The following is a 19,309-nucleotide window of genomic DNA, read 5'->3' on the forward strand; positions in this document are numbered from 1 at the left end:
ACCAGTTGTCTGTGTGAGGAATTCCTATTACCCAAGTAACATTTCATCAGTTTTATGGAGCACCTATAAACCTCTCTATTCCCGAGTCATTGAAGCTGTGAGAGGGACAGGCTTTTCTGAACCTGCCGGGAATAAAAACCAGCAAAAGTTGAGGAGTCTTGTCGAATGAATGGAGGCCCCAATATAAATGTCTGTCTTTTACAGAACCGTTTCTACTAAAGTCAGAAAATAAACGTTCCATATAGAAGTCCTTGCGTTGTCCTTCCTCCGGCAGCTGGTTAAAGACTCTCTTCGTCATTTTCCGATTTTTATATAACTATTCCGTAATGGTTATTAGTCACAATTACAGGTCTCCGGGGGTTATCCATCAGCTTTTGCAATTCTTTGAATGGTAAACCTGCCTAGCTGTGTAATAATACCGGGGCAGTTCTACAAAATAACGAAGTAAATTTGCCATTCGGGATTCTGGGAAAACTGGGTGATAACACCAACTGTAAAGGCGGCTATTAACCATTACGGGAATAGACAGATATAAATAAGAAAAGGCTTTAATTAAAGAAGTTGTCTCAGGACTACAATCTGTTCACATATGACCTGTCTATGAGCCTCTTTTATATAGAGATCCTATTTGTCTGTCCCTGTATTACATGATCTGCCATTTGTTTGAATGGCAAGCATGCAATGCTGCATTTCCCCTGTAGTGGCCACTGCAGGGAAAATTTATTGCCAGACGCAGCGTCCCTGATTTTATCAGTTGATCGCATGGGTTAGAGAAGCAGGGCCCGCACTGATCATGTAATCTCCTTCTGAGCTAATATTTATAAAGCGGCTGTCTTACTGAGACCACCCATTTAACTGTTCTTTAACCTACATAAGAGGACAAATCCAGGACTTGCAAGGTGCATCAGAACCTCGAGACAGCTAAATCTTGAACTACTATAAGGCCTGATTTACACGAGCGTGTGCGTTTTGCGCATGAAAAAAATGCGGCGTTTTGTGTGCGCAAAAGGCACTTAACAGCTACGTGTGTCATGAGTGTATGATGTGCGGCTGCGTGATTTTCGCACAGCCGCCATCATTATGACACTCCGTTTGGATGTTTGTAAACAGAAACGCACGTGGTGCTTTTCTGTTTACATTCAGAGTTTGACAGCTGTTGCGCGATTCACGCAGTTCGCACGGAAGTGCTTCCGTGCGACCTGCGTGGTTTTCACGCACCCATTGACTTGAATGGGTGCGTGATGCGCGAAAAACGCAGGAATATAGAACATGTCGTGAGTTTTACGCAGCGGACTCATGCTGCGCAAAACTCGCGGACTGTCTGCACTGCCCCATAGACTAATATAGGTGCGTACGACACGCGTGAAAAGCACGCGCGTATATTACGCTCGTGTAAATTATGCCTAAGGGATAGATTAAGACCTATAATAGAATTCACCATGCCATTAAAAGCAGCATGTATATACTCCATCTACTGCAGACTACAAGCTGTCATTTAAAAAAGAAAAAATGCTCCTTACTTAAAGAGGCTCTGTCACCAGATTTTGCAACCCCTATCTGCTATTGCAGCAGATAGGCGCTGCAATGTAGATTACAGTAACGTTTTTATTTTTAAAAAACGAGAATTTTTGGCCAAGTTATGACCATTTTTGTAGTTATGCAAATGAGGCTTGCAAAAGTCCAAGTGGGCGTGTATTATGTGCGTACATCGGGGCGTTTTTAATACTTTCACTAGCTGGGCGCTCTGAAGAGAAGTAACATCCTCTTCTCTTCAGAACGCCCAGCTTCTGACAGTGCAGATCTGTGACGTCACTCACAGGTCCTGCATCGTGACGGCCACATCGGCACCAGAGGCTACAGTTGATTCTGCAGCAGCATCGGCGTTTGCAGGTAAGTCGATGTAGCTACTTACCTGCAAATGCTGATGCTGCTGCAGAATCATCTGTAGCCTCTGGTGCCGACACGATGCAGGACCTGTGAGTGACGTCACAGATCTGCACTGCCAGAAGCTGGGCGTTCTGAAGAGAAGTGGATGATACTTCTCTTCACAGCGCCCAGCTAGTAAAAGTATTAAACACGCCCCGATGTACGCACCTAATACACGCCCACTTGGACTTTTACTTTTAAACACACCCACTTGGACTTTTGCAAGCCTCATTTGCATAACTACAAAAATGGTCATAACTTGGCCAAAAATGCTCGTTTTTTAAAAATAAAAACGTTACTGTAATCTACATTGCAGCGCCTATCTGCTGCAATAGCAGATGGGGGTTGCAAAATCTGGTGACAGAGCCTCTTTAAGAACTGTATAAGGCCAAGTCAGCGAACAGATTGTATATAATATAACACAGGAGCCACGTGTTACATGTAAGAAATGCTGAATTGGGGACTGGAGTGGAATTGGAAAGGTAAGTATATCTAAAAAAATAATACAAATGTTATCCTTTTTGGTCCTCTACAAAAAAATTATTTTTTTTTAAATTTCACGAAACCGCTTTATGTTGAAAGAGCGAAGATCCAATGGAAAGTTGATCTAAAGACAATTGGGGGAATTTATTAAGACTGGCGTTTAAATTTAGGCACATTTTACTCCAGTTCTCTTAAGAGACGCACACCTCTTAACAAATTAGGCGCATCTGTGCGTGTCTGGCACCACAGTATGAAATCTATGCCAGCTATGGGCTGGCGAAGATTTCCTCTCTAATTTACGCCAGTTTCTGGTGTAAATTATAGTAAATGTATTTGTTTGTGGGAGAGCCTGTCCCATTCACTGTTTCAAAAAGTGCTGTGAACGGCGGAAAATGCACATCACAATTTTTCAACAAAATTGTTCCTTTTCCGAGTTTTCTATGCCAGAAAAACTGGAGTAGACAAGTCAATAAATTCCCTCAATGAGCGCTCTATCTGCTACTCAATACAGCGAAGTTCTCCCAGATTTGTAGTGAACATACAGTAAATAAGTTAAGGGGTAGCTAAACTTTCAGAAAACTTTTGGCATTTCATAGTGACATGTCAGGAGTTTGGATTGGTGGGTGTCTGAGCACGGAGACCCCATCCAATTGCTAAAACAAAGCGGCAGACGCGTACGGGTGAGCGCTGAGTCGCTTGGTTTCTGATCGGCTTTTCTCGGAAAGCCGAGCAGTTGGTGTACGGGCCCATAGACTTTCTATTGAGTCTGTACGCCAACTGCTCGGCTTTCCGTGAAAAGCCAATCAGAAACCAAGCGGCTCAGTACCCGAGCGCTTCTGCAGCTTCATTTTAGCGATCAGTGGGAGTCTCAGAAGTTTTGATCGGTGGGGGTCCGAGCACTGACGTGTCACTATGACATATCAGAAGGTTTTTTTTTTTTTTTGACCGTTTAGTTACCCTTTAAAACTGCTGAGTCACTTTCATTGCTTTTAAGGCATCACGTTTTATTATGAGTGGTTATGTATACTTCAATATGCTGCTGTGTATTTAGTCATCGGCGCTACCACTGAAATAGCATAACTGCCTATACTCGTTTGGTCTCATTTTATACCTCTTCCTTATCTTTTCTCATTCTGCACAGGGTGTTTCAATACATTGGTATTGTACTATATTTTTTATTTTTTTTTAAATTTTTATTAAAAGTTAAACACTGTTAAATTAAAAAACAAAACTTTAACGTAATACATTAAGTTACTAAAAAAACAAACTATTCCCATTTCCCCTCGCAAAAAATGTAAAATATGAAAGTAAACAGAACGGATATTGCAATAGTCTGAACTATTACAATATACAGTATCACATTATTTGACCCGCACTGTGAATGGCGTAAAAAAATTTAAACTCCAGAATTGCTGATTTTTGGCCACATCCGCACCCACGAAAATGGAATAAAGTTATCAAAAGGTCTACTGTACCCCAAAATGGTACCAATAGAAACTACAGCTCACCCTGCAAAAAAATATGTCCTCCTTCCGCTCAATCGACAGAAAAATAAAGTTATGGCTCTCAGAATATGGCGACATACTTCTAATTTTATCTTTAACAATTCGATTTTACTTGTAAAGGTAGTCACATATAAAAAAAAACTATACATAAATTTGGTATCGCTGTAATCGTATTGACCCACCAAATAAAGTTTACGCGTTTACCGTGCTGTAAAAACATGTTAAAACCAAACCCCCCCCCCCCCCCAAAAAAAAATAACAGAGGAATCTGGTTTTTTTCCCATTCCACCCCACAAATATTTATTTTTTTTTTTCCAGTTTCCCAGTACATTATATGATACAGTAAATGGTGCCATGAAAAAAAACGAACTCGTCCCACAAAAACCAAGCCGTTATACGACTATATAAAAGTTATGGCTTTCGGAAGGTGGGGAGGAAAAAGTGAAGATGAAAATCTGAAAAATGGCTGTGGAGGGAAGGGGTTAATAAAACACCAAGTTAGTGCTTGCGTTCAACGTGTATAAGGACCGTTACCTGCGGAAAGACTAAACTCAACCACCGTATGACATTTGATCTGAACTATGTGCCTTCTACAGTATAATGTCCTTTATGCTACTATATTGCACTTAACCGTAGTTCTAATGTGTGCGTGCAGATCATCTACTCCATTATGTTTTCCGCTAATGGTCAAACGCTTTAAATGTGTCCCTATTATCTTGAGTTTATGAATAAATGTGCCAGAACATGCGTGACGCCTGTTACCCTGTAGGAAGAAGTGGGCCTCTTCTTTCAGAGCACCGGAGATTACACTTGCAGAGTTCATGGAGTTCATTTTGAGGGAAGTTACTAGGATTTACCATCATAATTACAGGGTTTCTTCTGATACCTGTTTTTTTTCTATTTTATGTTGGGCAATGGGACTATATGGATATATTCACTGTATGTGCCGGGAGCTTTCATTGAACTTGTCTAAATCGGCACTGACAATACCTCTATTTTGCCTTCCGTTGTTTTCGATGGAAGTCAGCGCTGTAGCTCATATGGCGCTGATTTTTCCACGTGCTGAAGCAAAATCGGCGGAGCTGAAAAGTAATAAGTCCTGACCTGAAGTCAGATTGTTTTAGTTTCCAAGTCCTGTTTCGTAGGCTACTTGTATACTTTGTAACGTCTTGGTAAGTATTATGTATTAAAGGGGTTATCTGGTTCCTGAAAGTTTTTGGGTAATTGCTGCAAATGAGATAAATATGTAAAAGTAAAAAAAAAAAAAGCAATAGTCTCTCGATCCTTTACCCCCCCCCCCCCCCCCGGCGATCCAGCGCTGACACTGCAGAGGTACTCCCGGTGATTGTTTACATGCACATAGCCTGTGACTGCTGCAGCCAATCAGAGGGCTCGGCGATCATGTGTTGTATTTCTGGCATTATACCAGAAATAATTTATCACTTCTGAGCCCCACTATGTGTCAGCGCTGGATCGCCGGGGAAAACTATAAATGAGCAACAAAAAAAAGCAATACTTATGTACTATTTTCTGCCATCAACCCAAAATTTTCAGAAACCGGAAACCCCTTTAGGGCATGACCACACGTGGCGGATTTCCTCCGCAACTGTCCGCATCAATGCCGCACCTAATCCGGGTTGCGGATTACGGCTGCGGATCTGCACAAAATGTGCAGAAAATTGATGCGGACTAGCTGCTGCGGACTGCGGGAAAAGTGCTTCCCTTCTCCCTATCAGTGCAGGATAGAGAGAAGGGACAGCACTTTCCCTAGTGAAAGTAAACGAATTTCATACTTACCGGCCGTTGTCTTGGTGACGCGTCCCTCTTTCGGCATCCAGCCCGACCTCCCTGGATGACGCGGCAGTCCATGTGACCGCTGCAGCCTGTTATTAGCCTGTGATTGGCTGCAGCCGTCACTTAGACTGAAACGTCATCCTGGGAGGCCGGACTGGAGACAGAAGCAGGGAGTTCTCGGTAAGTATGAACTTCTATTTTTTTTTTACAGATACATGTATATTGGGATCGGTAGTCACTGTCCCGGGTGCAGAAACAGTTACTGCCGATCGCTTAACTCTTTCAGCACCCTGGACAGTGACTATTTACTGACGTCTCCTAGCAACGCTCCCGTCATTACGGGAGCCCCATTGACTTCCTCAGTCTGGCTGTAGACCTAGAAATACATAGGTCCAGCCAGAATGAAGAAATGTCAAGTTAAGAAAGCAAGACGCATCCGCAGCACACATAACATGTGCATGACAGCTGCGGACTTCATTGCGGAACTTAGAATCTCCATTGAAGTCAATGGAGAAATTCCGCCATGAGTCCGCAACCAGTCCGCCACTGCTCCGCAACAGACAGAGCATGCTGCGGACACCAAATTCCGCTCCGCAGCCTATGCTCCGCAGCGGAATTTTACGCCTCGTCTAAACGAACACTGCTAAATTAAAGTGTAAGTCAATGGACAAACGGCTCCGCTGCGGATTAACGCTGCGGAGTGTCCGCAGCGGAATTTAAGTGAAATTCCGCCACGTGTGAACCCAGCCTATAATATTGTCCACGTAGCTTACAGAAAATACTGTCTGGATAAGCTAGTAGTTCTTTCTTGCAGAAGCTAGAAATTTAGTGAAAATCAACTCGCTTTAGTTTTTCCCTTTTCCTCCCCCACTACCAATAGATAATACAGGCAAAGTAAATAGTATTTTAGGAATACACCGTTCTACTTTTATAAAGGTTTCCCAGTTACTGCTTCTGTTTATTTGAAGGATTCTGCCATGTAATAGTCTGTAAGATTCTTGAAGGAATCCCATCCGTTCATCCCCTCCAGTGCTCACATGAGGATAAGGCGTTTGCTGCGCGTGGTGACTTGACACAGCATGACTAAGCAAAATCCTAAATACTCCATGCCCTCTGTCTGCTATGAAACCTCCGTGCGCTGCTGTGTATAAACAATGCTGAATGCCGTCAATTAACCGCTCTGTAAGGGCCTGGACATCAGCCAGACCCCACGGGTTTACACCTACTATTATATTGTAGATCGTTCTTTCTAAGGTGGGGAAAAATAATTGTGCATTACTGCTAGAAGGGGGTATATATAATAACTTTTATTATATCTCTGCCTGTAGAATACGTTCTGTAAATTTGTAATGTTGACAAATTACATATTGCAAGGGGTCTAGGACGACAATCTCCCAACATTAAGTATTGCGGGACAACCGACGCTTAGTGCGTTGCGTCAATTTTGTTTCCTTTTAAGCCATGCCCGCTCTAACCCCGCCCATACACACCTGGTTCAGCCCACACAGTATGCTCCCATAGTGCCTCCCCACAGTGTAATGCCCCTGTAGAACCCCTGCACAGTAGAATGCCACTTTAGCTACTGCCCCACACAGTATACTGCCAAATAGCTGCCCCCATACAGAGTGCCACAGTGACCCCTGTAGATAGTGTCCACATATAAAGTGCTAGTCCCCATGTAGATAGTGCCACCCCCCTTGAAGATAGCGCCACCCTGCCTGTGTATATAGCGCTAACACCTGCTGTAGGTAGCTCCATTGGGGCTCCCTCTAGGAGCCAGAGCATCGGCCACCTTAAGGCCCGGGGATTCAGCTCCAAGAGAAGCCCCTGACATCACTATCCATATATTGATAATGATGCCAGTGGCTTATGCAGGAGGGGAATCCCCAGCCAGAGGGTCGGCAACGCTCTGGTCGGAGATTCCTCCCCAGGAGCAGCCCCTGATGTCACTGTTCATATATGGATAGTGACATGAAGGGCTTCACAAGGAGCGGAATCCCCGGCCAGAGCTTCGGCAATGCGCTGGTCGGGGGTTGCGCTTCAGGAAGAGCCCCTGAGGTAACTGTCCATATATGGACAGTGACGTCAAGGGCTTTCCCAAGACAGGCGTCCCTGGGCAGTGAGCTTGTGCTTTTCTGGCCTGGGACTCCATAGTTGAATACTGAAGCAGGTTGCTGATGGTTCCCTGCTTCAGCATTGTATTCAACTGTATTAGCATCCTGAAGACGCAGGGACAGTTGAAACCGGGACATACCACTGGCTGCCCAGGACAGCGGGACACCGCCTGGAATCCAGGACTCTCCCACTGAATCCGGGACAGTTGGGAGGTATGCTGTTAGTCAGACACACTGGGCAAGGCTCGTATAAAAAAAAACACCTTTTACAGACTGTTCGATATCTATATTCTACTCCAGGCCAGCCTTATGGTTGCACTCGTCACTGCTGAAGGGAGCACTAATGGCCTGATCATCAGGAGCAAGATCTTGCACTAGGTGCTTGAACCTGTAGGATACAGCTATAATACCTACTTTTATTAATTGTGCAGTGTTATTTGGGCACCTTACGGTGATGTTAATTGGGCACTATACCATAAAATGTAGGTGTGTTAATATAAGGTACCTCACAGGACACAATCCAACCATAGACTGGCCACCGGTACTACTTACTAGGTATCACTAGCTCTTGATAATTTTTAAAGCCATCTGTAACATGTATTCAGTGCCTTCACTCTCATGAAGCATCTTTCCCCCTTCTCCTGGAATTTCCATGCTGATCCAGCCACATTACTATTGTCCTCGGCCAGATTATCATGAGTTTTGGTGGCGGTTTATTTCTGATGTGAATAGATGGATATGTTTGACAGATCAAAGTTCAGTCACTCTGAGACCTATCAAAAGTTTGGATCGGTAGAGGTCCGGGTGCTGAGACCTCACCGTTGCTGAAATGACGGTACAAAAGCGCTTAGCTGAGTGCTTTACATTTTTAGCTGTGATTAGCGCTCCTCATCAGCCTGAAGACTGCTCATAGGCGTTGTAGGGGAGCCGTCTTCAGCCTGACGGGTGGTGCCGATCACGGCCGAAGGTACAAAGCACTCACCTGAGCGCATCTGCACCTTCGTTTTTACATTTGACTGCTATGATTTCTGCAAAAAAGCGTAAACCTTATAGAATGGAAACTAACTGCAACGGGAGCATTACTATTGAAATCAATGATAATGCAAACGGAAGCTGTGGTTTCCGTTTTTAGCTTTCCATTCATCGGTTCCTCCAACAGAAAGGTTGAACGGAAGCCCAACGCTGATATGAATAGGCCTTTACTTTGTTCACTTACCTTTTTTTATTTATTCATTCTATTGAATTTTGTGAAGCGGCAATAAGGAGATATATCTTTTTTATTTATTTTTTATGGGGGGGGGGGGGGATTTTTACAACCCAATGTTGAGATTGTAAGTCCCTGTTGCTAGAAGTAGACTATGGATGGCGGCACAGAATTTAAGGTTTGGGACTGTTCTATTTCCCATGATCCTCTTAGAATTTTACAGAATAATCTTTCCATGTTCTTTTCTTGTAGGATGCAAATATTACCTGGTATACAGAGAACCCAGACTTCACCAAGTGCTTCCAGAATACGGTCCTGGTATGGATTCCATGCATCTACCTCTGGCTCTGCTTCCCTTTCTATATTTTATATCTGCAACGCAATGACCAGGGATACATCCAAATGTTTCATCTCAATAAGTCCAAAACGGTAAGTTCTGTTACTGTTCTTTTATTGCGAGACACCATCTTTATCTATCTCCTCCTTAGCCATTGAACAAACAAATTTATTTTATAACTGTCTGACTCCCGGGACCCCCACTTATAGAACACTTTGTGGCATATTGTATAGAGATTTCCTAAACGTTTATGGTGTACATACTCCATCAAATCTAAAGTGTTATGGACTATAGCGATGTATAACAATATTCCCTAATACGCCTTTCAGAGTCCGGAAAGCCAGGTGACAATCTTTCTGGGCTACCTTATGGCTCATATAAAAGAAAGATCATCCCTTCACATGCACAGTTTAGTGTACACTAGGTGCATCAACCAATCTCCGTTTCTCCATTAACTAAACTAACAACTGGTGCACGCTTTCAGTGTCTCAACATGGTAAAGGTTAAAAAGCAGCCTACTTTTCCTTTGAAACCGGTGAATACTTGTCAATCTAATGGCTGCCGTCAGTTGTTGCTACTGAGAACTTGTGATCCATGGCCAACGTTATTAAGAAACATTATGAAATGGCAAACTTCTATAATTAACAAAATGGACATAGGGTGTAGTCCGCTAGTTGTCTTCATAGATCTTTATCTGCGCTTCTGTTATCAATGCAAATATATAATCAACTTGATATGTAAAAGCAGGAAAACTTGTTTAACCGTGGTGTTCAGACCAAACACCAGAATGAGGCAGAAACCGGATCTGAGTGACTGTGGAATGGTCGTTGATAGTTGCTGATGCCAGGCTGTGTGGTTTGAGCTTCTTAGAACTTGCTAAACTCCTGGACATTTTAAGCATTTCAATCGTGAGATCCAACAAACTACCCCCCCCCCCTAATAATCCCTCCTTTAGGTAAATATCCCTGGAGGTTTTTATTTTGTTTCGTATTGCAGTTAATACTGCAAAGTATTATTCTGCGTCCCAGTACACAGCCATATCTCACCTGGTCCTCACAATGATGTGTCTGGCTGTAAGACAACTGGCTGCAGCAGGATTCCTCTGCTATGTCTGCAGTAGGACACTGAGCCTTGCCTCCCTCAGTTGTTCACCGGCCAGAAATGAAAGCGATCAGCAGGAAATTAACTCTTGTGTTTTTTTTTTTTTTTAGGTTTTATACATGACTTTTGTCAGACCCAAAGACAATCCTGCAGACTGACGAATACTGGGGGGAATAAATACATATCCTATTTACTTTTATCAGTCATTTCTAGGTTTGGTGGCCCTTAAATGGGATTAAATCAGAAAACTGAGGTTATGTAAAAATATTTGTACATGGCTCTTGTATGTCTAGAAAATTCTTGGGCTATGTTCACATGAAGTTTTTTTTGGCCTACATTTGACCTAAACGAAGGGGTATGCTCACATCGTGTAAGTTAAATGTAGGCTGTGACGGGCTTTAACTGAATTTGTTTAATGAATACTTCATAAAAAGACTTTGAAAGGCTCATGACGTTTGCGATTAGTGGATGCCAGTAACCGATGCCATGCAGTGCAAACAAAACACAAAGTTGGTCTGCACATTCTAACAAAATGCCTTGACCACTAAATGCACTGTTTAGGTTTTAAATTGCATTAGTGCTATGTTCACTATACTTACAAATGTGAGGTTTTTAGGGCACATTTTTATCACATTTTGTGGGCCATTTGTGCCACCTTTTTCCTGTGCATTTGGTAGTATTGGCGCTCGCAGAGAGCTGTTGCAATGTTTTTTTGGGTTTGTATTGTTTGCAGTCACATCGTACATGCACCTGGACATTTGTCATTATGTTAGGATGTGCTGATCAACTTGTTTTTTTGTATTGTGCATTTAGCGGTGGCGGCTGCCTCTATTTTGGTAGTTTTACTCTTTCTAATTAGGTGTTTTGAACTAGAATGAAGCAGTTCCTACCCTACAAGGTTTTCATTCTGTGGGCTTAGGCCCAGGAGTAAGGTGCCCATTTAGTTTAGGGACCCAGTTAAGAGACATGGCACCATTTCATTGATCCTGCAGTATTGTTAGCTTGTTGGTTATGTATTCGAGGTTTCCATTGACTGAAATCTATGCACACTGCTAAAAAAAGAGCCTGAGCACTGTAGTATTTGTGTTTTCAGATCCAGTGAGAGGCCTTAATTACTGCCTAGCTTATATCCCAGAGCTACATTCATAGTTCTGCTGGTCGTCGTTGCAAATGGTCAATAATCGTCAGCAGCTTTTCATCTGACACATCCCTAACCGTTTAGCTGAATTCATATAATGCTGCAGGACAGTTACTTTTTCCTACATTAGATTACTGTGCAGAGCCTGTTGTAAGGATTACACTTCTCGGGGTGCAAGTTATCCGAACAAGCTGTGAGCCGACATTGAGCCAGCTAGGAATGCTGGGAGATTTAGGCTCTGAAGTCTGTAGGGTAATGAATGCAGCTTTGGGCTTTAATTTAGAGTCAGAGATATTTAATACTATGTATTTATTTTAAAAGTCCCTTTTATGTAGATTACTTCTTTATATGAACTGTAATTCTATGGGGCCGTACGCTTTAAACAAGCCTAAAGGTAAGTGCGACGGTGGGTGAAGGGTGACGGAAATGTGTGTTTTCATTGTACAGATATTTGTGGTATGTCTGTAATATTTGGTTATAGAAAATAAAATACACAAAGGTTAGGGATTCATAGTTGCACAACACGAGTAGCAGTAGAAATGAAGGATTAAGTTATGTTCACACGGCCTATTCTCAGACGTAATTGGGCGTTTTGCGCCTCGAATTACGCCTGAAAAGACGGCTCCATTACGCCTGAAAACATCTGCCCATTGCTTGCAATGGGTTGTACGATCTGTTCAGACGAGGTGTAATTTTACGCATCGCTGTCAAAAGACTGCGCGTAGAAAGACGCCCGCGTCAAACAAGTGCATGTCACGTCTTTGGATGTTTTTGGAGCCGTTTTTCATTGACTGCATTGAAAAACCGCTCCAATTACGTCCGTAATGGACGCCGCAAAAAACGCGAGTGCTTGCAAAAACTCCTGAAATTCAGGAGCTGTTTTTGCATGAAAACGGCTCCGTAATTTCAGACGTAATTTGTTAAGACGTGTGAACATACCCTTACCGTGATGTGACCTCAGTGCGAACATCACCGCAAAATCTTACCTGGATGGATTTTTGGGGGCCATGGAGCCCTAGCCTAAGTCTGGCACCTTTTTTTTGTTTTTCCCCTATGAAGGCACCAGTGATAACCGATGTACAGTATTTTCCTGCTGCCAAAACATCAAGCTACAGATTGTATAATACCAGTCCATAGCCTGGCTTTTGTAGGCAAATTAAAGATTTTGTATGCGTGGTGTATGGCTTTTGCTCAAACAGTTTGGCTAGTCCTATTCGCGACCTGCATTAACTGTACCCTACTCTATTAACTCCTTCCCATACTGGAAGTGCACTTTAAATTCAGAGACGAGAAGACCTTTTTATCCTAACACTCGACTTCCAGAAAGCAATTCAAACTCCATTATGTTTCCGTTTTAATTGTCTGCTGACCATTAGCGAGTGTAAGAAACACTGTACTTGACCTGTAAAGCTTGCAAGCGGTAACCTTCTTCTCAATCTCATTAGTTACAGTGGAAAAAAGATTTTCTTACAGGACGCTTTATTGATTTGTATTTCTTAGTTTTTTTTTTTAAATCTTTTTTTGTCTTTGCAGGCTATAGGTTTCTTGTTATGGCTGGTCTGCTGGGCAGATCTCTTCTACTCCTTCTGGGAAAGGAGTCAAAGTATTTATCGCGCTCCAGTTTATGTTGTGAGCCCCACTGTGCTGGGTATAACTATGGTAAGAAAATTGGAAGGAACACTGATTCCAGGATGGTGCTCTGGATTACATGCATTTATATCATACTACTATGTGTTGACTTTTTTTTTTTTCTTTCTTTCTTTTTCTGTTTTTTTTTAGCTGCTAGCTACTTTTTTAATTCAATATGAGCGGATTAAAGGAGTGCAGTCTTCAGGTGTAATGTTACATTTCTGGATCATAGCTCTACTTTGTGCCATAATAATATTCAGGTCCAAAGTTCTCCATGCCTTAAAACCGGTATGTATCTATTTCACTAAACTTGTGGCGTTCGTGTTGTTGTGTGTAACTGTTGATTTTATAATGCACGTCCATCTAAAATTTATGTTCATAGGTCTCATTTTTTTCTATAAATATCACATTCAGATGCCAGAATAGGATGATTATACAGAGACGGGTGGTGCAATATAGACCGTGCTTATCTCTTACTGCATAAGCAGTCACTGTTCACTTTTAGGCCGTATTCTGACGAACGTGGTATATGTCAGTGTGACGGCTGTCACACGGACGCATGTATTTCAATTGGGGCCGTGGTTTCAACGGACCGTGTGAAGGGTCCGTTGAAAAAATAGAACGTCCTATTTTGTTACATTTTGATGGATCCCTCGATAGACTCAAGTCTATAAGGATCCGTGAAAAAGGGAACCATACGGGTCCTGTCCTCCAGGCCAAAATTGGCTGTGTCCTTAAGAGGGATAAAGAGGTTCTACACCAATGTGCATTATCTAGATCTGTGTCGCAGCAGCTGCAAAAAAAAACATAATCCACACCTCCGTTTCTGTACAGCACTTTTTTTTTTTTTTTTTTTTTTTTTTTTTTTTGAGAAGGGGCCAGTTCATGTTAAATCGTGGACTGGAATCTCTCCTATGCTCGCCAAAAAGTCGTTCTGCCGTGGCTGGGGTGTGTGTTATAAGGAATAATGTATTACGATCTACTAAATAGATACTAAATTATAAAGAATAGTTTGCAGTTCTGTGATCTGTATAAAGTCACTTTGGCTTAGTCTTTTAGATGGTCACGGTACTCCTTATTCCAGATCTTATTAAATTGCTACTTTTAGCAGCGGGAGTATTATAATACACTCCCAAAATGATACAATATAACATTTAAAGTGTAGAACATTTACAGTATAGAAGACCAGGTAAGTATGTGACGGGAGGAGACCCGGGAGCACAGAGATGAGTAGTCAGAAAATTTACAATAAGACAGATTTGCACTAAAATCCATATGTTTAACACACGGTTTCTCTGTGGTTTGCCAATGCTTTAGTGGTGCGTCATCCTCCTGCTGCAACGCCCCTGCAGTGTGTGAACCCAGTGTAAAAATGTTTCTTTTTCTTTTCAGGAATGCCCGCTTTTTAAGAAACACTTTGATGTAAATTAGACTAATGCCACTTCACAAGAATAGAAAATCTGTGTTTACAATACACCAATGCTTTGTAGTCCAGCTGTGTAACATAAGATGTGTCCTGGTCTGTTACATGTTATACCATGTATTTCTCATTAAAAAAAAAAAAAAAAAAAAAGATGTCCATCACGGGGTCGTTTTCCATACTGATGACCCATACACAGAATAGGTCATCCGTATATGAACGGTGGGGGTCTGACACCCGGACCCCGCATGGATCAGCTTTTCAGGCTGCCTCTGGGCACTGGAAGTCATGCAGTGGTCGGGACCAGAATCAAAAGGCTCCAGTCACAGTATAACAACAGTGCTGCTCCTATTGAAGTGAATAGGAGCAGAGCCGCCGTATTGCAGCACAGCCCCTCTGCTGTGTACGGAGCCTTCTACTTCAGGCACTGACCACTACAGAACTTCTGGCTTCCTCTGGGCACCGGAACAGCTGATCCATGTGTGATTCGGATGTCTGACCTCCACTGATCATATACTGAAGAACCTATTCTGTGGATAGGTCATCAGTATGGAAAACCTCCCCATGCCTGGACAACCCCTTTAAGTTCTGTCTGGAGTTTAGACGTGTTCCTGTTTTTTCTTCACTACAGGGTGCCAGTATAGATGTGTTCCGGGATGTCACATTCTACACATACTTTCTGCTGGTGTTGGTGGAGCTGGTATTGGCTGCCTTCCCTGATCAGCCTCCTCTCTTCTCCGAAAGAGTCAATGATCCTGTAAGTGACCCTCGCTGATCTTACTACTCTTATGCAACATAACTGGCAATCTCATGGGGGGGCATGTATTACAAGGGGGTGTATGCATGGATGTTTGCTAAAGTGCAAAAGATATTACAAGATAGGCAAGACAACCAAAAATACAAAGTAGTACGTAAACAGACAAAACACACAAAAGGAGCTGTGTTCACTTAGCCTTCCTGTGGGAGAGCCCAATGTTGAGTGCACGAAATACCGGACACGCTGTTGCAAGTGTCTGGTAGGCTACCTTTACCCTATGCACCCAGTGAATAAGGGCGGCGTAGTTCACCCACACTCCGCTGATGTGTCCGATAGCCTCTGCCTTTGTCTATCCAATGTTTCCTATTACCCTGATGGGTTCTAGTTTTTCCCATGCACACAACCGATGGCAAATCCCTGGATTCTAGAAGTTCCGAGACTACCCTACTTTAATTAGCATACATTCTTTAGGGTTTAGTTACACACTTGATTTTGTCTATCCTTTTTAACTGTTTCTAGGGAAAATTATGTACACGTCCCAAGTCAACAATTGCTGCCATGGTAATTGAAATGAATTTGAAAGCGGCAAAAGTTGTAGAATCCGATCAGCCAAACAGCGGTAATCGTCATGTATAAACGGGAGTCTTTTCAGTCATTCGTACAGGAATAATCATCATCTTAATACTTGGATTGTGAATCAGATCTCTGCAAAATCTGGAGAAAATTCAGTCTATAAGACTGACTGGAATGGGGGACTATACAGGCAATGTATATAATATCCTGGACTAAAGCTTGAGGTTCCCAGTACTTTATTCCTATAGATGATTCCCTTTCATGGCTATTTCATTACCCCAGAAACCTGCTATTTGTCTCTGTGCCCTATACATACAACCTGGTATAAATGTAAAAAGAAAATCAAATAACCTGAAAACTCTTCTATTGGATTTCTTGCAGAGTTTTCTTGACTTTGCCCCAATGTGTGAATGATGCTCCTATTTACGAGAACGAGAGTTACATCCGCTCACGTTATTCATCCTTTGGTCAGCCTATACTAATCTATTAAGGAATTGTTTAAATAACCATTCCTAACAGGGATTCTCCAAAACCATCTGAAAGGTGAACCACTGTTATTTGACACCAGATTCCCAGGTCATATGGTTAATGTCGTCGTCCTGTAGTCCATCTGTTCTTCATGTACAGTGTGCCCAAATCTTTATTTTAGTGAAGGAGCAAGCATATGGCCTCCAACAAGTAGTAGGATCAATGAGATTAAATTGAATATAACAATGATTGAATATAACAATGGATCAATCTCTTTATTGTGTACCTATTCCATGAATTTACAGTTCCACACGTTGTGATAATGGAGCATAGTAGACATGAGGAATAATCACTCGCTGATTATTGAGTTGTTGCCAAATCAAGAAAGCTTTGCTTAGGGAAGATAATATCCGAGACCGGAATGTGTGTGGGTGGAATATCAGTCCTGTCACACTATTCAACGGAAAGTTTTTTTTACTAAGGTTTCTAATCCCTTTTTAAGATTTTGTACACCATCTCGGTTAACACCCCATCGATCATTAGAACAATCTGTCCAAACCTCCTGTTTCCCCTCACGGCTCGACCACCATGAGAAGGACTTTGAACGGATAGTTGGTCGAACGGGCGTGCTGCTGCTCCCTTTAAAATCTATTGGAATGACTGAAACGGCTCAGTACAGCACTCTGCTCTTTACGTCACTCCCATAGACATTGAATAGTGCGAAGGGCGCATGCTCGACCAACTCTCCATTACAATCTCCTACTTACTGTGGGGGGGGGGGGGGGGGTTTGTGCAGAGAGTAGGCTATTGGGATCCCCGGTCCCGCGGTTAGTGGGAGTCCCATCAATCAGTCTGCTATAATCTAACCTGTGGATAGGTTCTAATAGGCGATTCTGGGAAAACTCCCTTCAGACTCAAACAATGAAGGATCCTATTAACCCCCCGAGGACACATCCTTGTTTACTTCCAGTCTGTGCAGGTCACGTGATGGATACACAGGCGCACAGATCTAATAACTACTGTAACAAGCCGAGCACTTGTGTCTAGAACATATCCAGCGTGCATAACCTTTTCATTTTCTGAAACCGTATTACAAAACCCAGAATAAATGCATTTCTGTCTATGGAAAATAGTCAATCTGCATGATCACCCCCTCGTACCGAAATGTGTTGAGAAACATCCTTAGAATTTTAAGTCCTTGTCACTTTTTTTTATTTTTTTTATTTTTTTTTGTAATTCTATCATTCTTTATCTTTTATTTTTGGTCTTTTTAATAGTCTTGGTTTCATATTCGTAGGGTTCATACACTGGCACTCATGTAGTGTTCACACTTCCTAATATACACTGTCTTAGGCCCCATGCACCTGACCGTAGTCTTTATCCGGAATTACGGATCAGGTAATTAAGGATGAAATTTCGGACCCATTCATTCCTATAGGCCACGGACATCCTTCTGTAGATTTACTAATTGTGTGTCCGGGCCGTAGAAATGATTCGCTAAACATAGAACATCCTATTCTTGTCCACAATTGTGGCACGGACTTGCCCATAGAAGTCTAAGAGGTGTTCCGCAATTGCGGACGGCTACGAATGTGCATCCGTATTCGCGGATCTTTATTCGCAAACTGTAAAAAAAAAAAAAAATACTTTGGCCCCATGCACACAGCCCTATTCGCATCCATCCGTAAATACTGTCCATAAATACGGATCCGTAGGCACCTGCAACTTACCCGCATATATGGAACGTATTGCATCCGTATATGCGGATCCGCAAAAAGGAGACCACAAATTATGTGCAACATCTGAAAACCTGGCGTCGCCTAGCAACGCTTCCATAATTACTGACGGCTACGTGTGCACATCCTTAGCGGTCCGTAATTATGGAAGCTTCTATGGGGAGTCCGTGCCGTAATTCCAGACCAGAATAGGACAGGTTCTATATTTTACGCGTCATTTATACAGAATGGACACCCATCGGTAAAAATACGGAAAGGTGTCCGTAGCCCATAGAAATGAATGGTTCCATAATTATGGATGAAAAGTACGGTCGTGTGCCTAAGAAAAGGGTGGATTCTGGAGATGTTTTTGAGGTGAAGGTGACAGGAGTGTGTAAGTGATTGAATATAAGGAGTAAAGGAAAGATCTGAGTCAAAAATAACCCCAAGACAGCGGGCGTGCTGCCTTGGAGTTATGGTAGTGCCACACAGAGCTGTAGACATCAAGTTTAGGTAGGTTAGTAGATGGTGGAAATATAGACCAAGAGCTGCTATGCTTCTGCCACATATATTAAAACGTTCATATTGTACGGAGTTGATCTACGGGATGGTGACTGTTGGGGTGGTTGTTTTTCATGCTGCTCGTATGGACTGTAGGTTTTATGTGATCAGATGCATTCACAGCTTGACATGGTTTTATATTAACAAGTCTTATGTGCTTTTGTTACTGAGCCCTGATGACGTTAACATTACCCCTATAAATCTACTGTGACTTGTAACCTCGATTTGTGGGATCCTAGTAACCTTTTCTTTGTTTCACATAAACTAAAAACCATCTGTTATAATAGTAGGTGATCTGTTTCATTTCAATAAGGTGGAACTTGGTTGTATATAATGTGTATCACTAGACCTGTTTCTCCATGGTTTTCGGTATACTTGTATAGTTTCTATTTCACAGTTTGCCCCTTTAGCATGTTAAAGGGAACCTGTCACCAGCATTTCACCTATTGAACTTTACTTCTCCCTCACTGGCCGCTGCTATAAAAAGTTAATTGCCGTTATCCCCTCTCCTAAATTCCTCCTCCGACTGTAAATAACAGTCCGCAAACATTTTGCGCCTTTTATCGTAATAATCCGGTGACCCT

At 42.4% G+C, this 19,309-nt stretch overlaps 1 protein-coding gene across 2 annotated transcripts in view; it reads left to right on the forward strand.

The window, feature by feature from the left end:
• Window positions 1-19,309, forward strand: part of LOC142655687 (multidrug resistance-associated protein 1-like) — a 108,641-nt gene that overhangs the window by 24,045 nt on the left and 65,287 nt on the right. For both annotated transcript variants that reach the window (XM_075830159.1, XM_075830160.1), the window contains exons 2-5: window positions 9,279-9,455; window positions 13,136-13,261; window positions 13,382-13,519; window positions 15,283-15,408. In XM_075830159.1, coding sequence (XP_075686274.1) covers window positions 9,279-9,455; window positions 13,136-13,261; window positions 13,382-13,519; window positions 15,283-15,408 — 567 coding nt within the window. The remainder of the gene's footprint in view (window positions 1-9,278; window positions 9,456-13,135; window positions 13,262-13,381; window positions 13,520-15,282; window positions 15,409-19,309) is intronic.

Source organism: Rhinoderma darwinii, chromosome 6 (assembly GCF_050947455.1).
Source record: "Rhinoderma darwinii isolate aRhiDar2 chromosome 6, aRhiDar2.hap1, whole genome shotgun sequence".
Taxonomy (NCBI): Eukaryota; Metazoa; Chordata; class Amphibia; order Anura; family Rhinodermatidae; genus Rhinoderma; species Rhinoderma darwinii.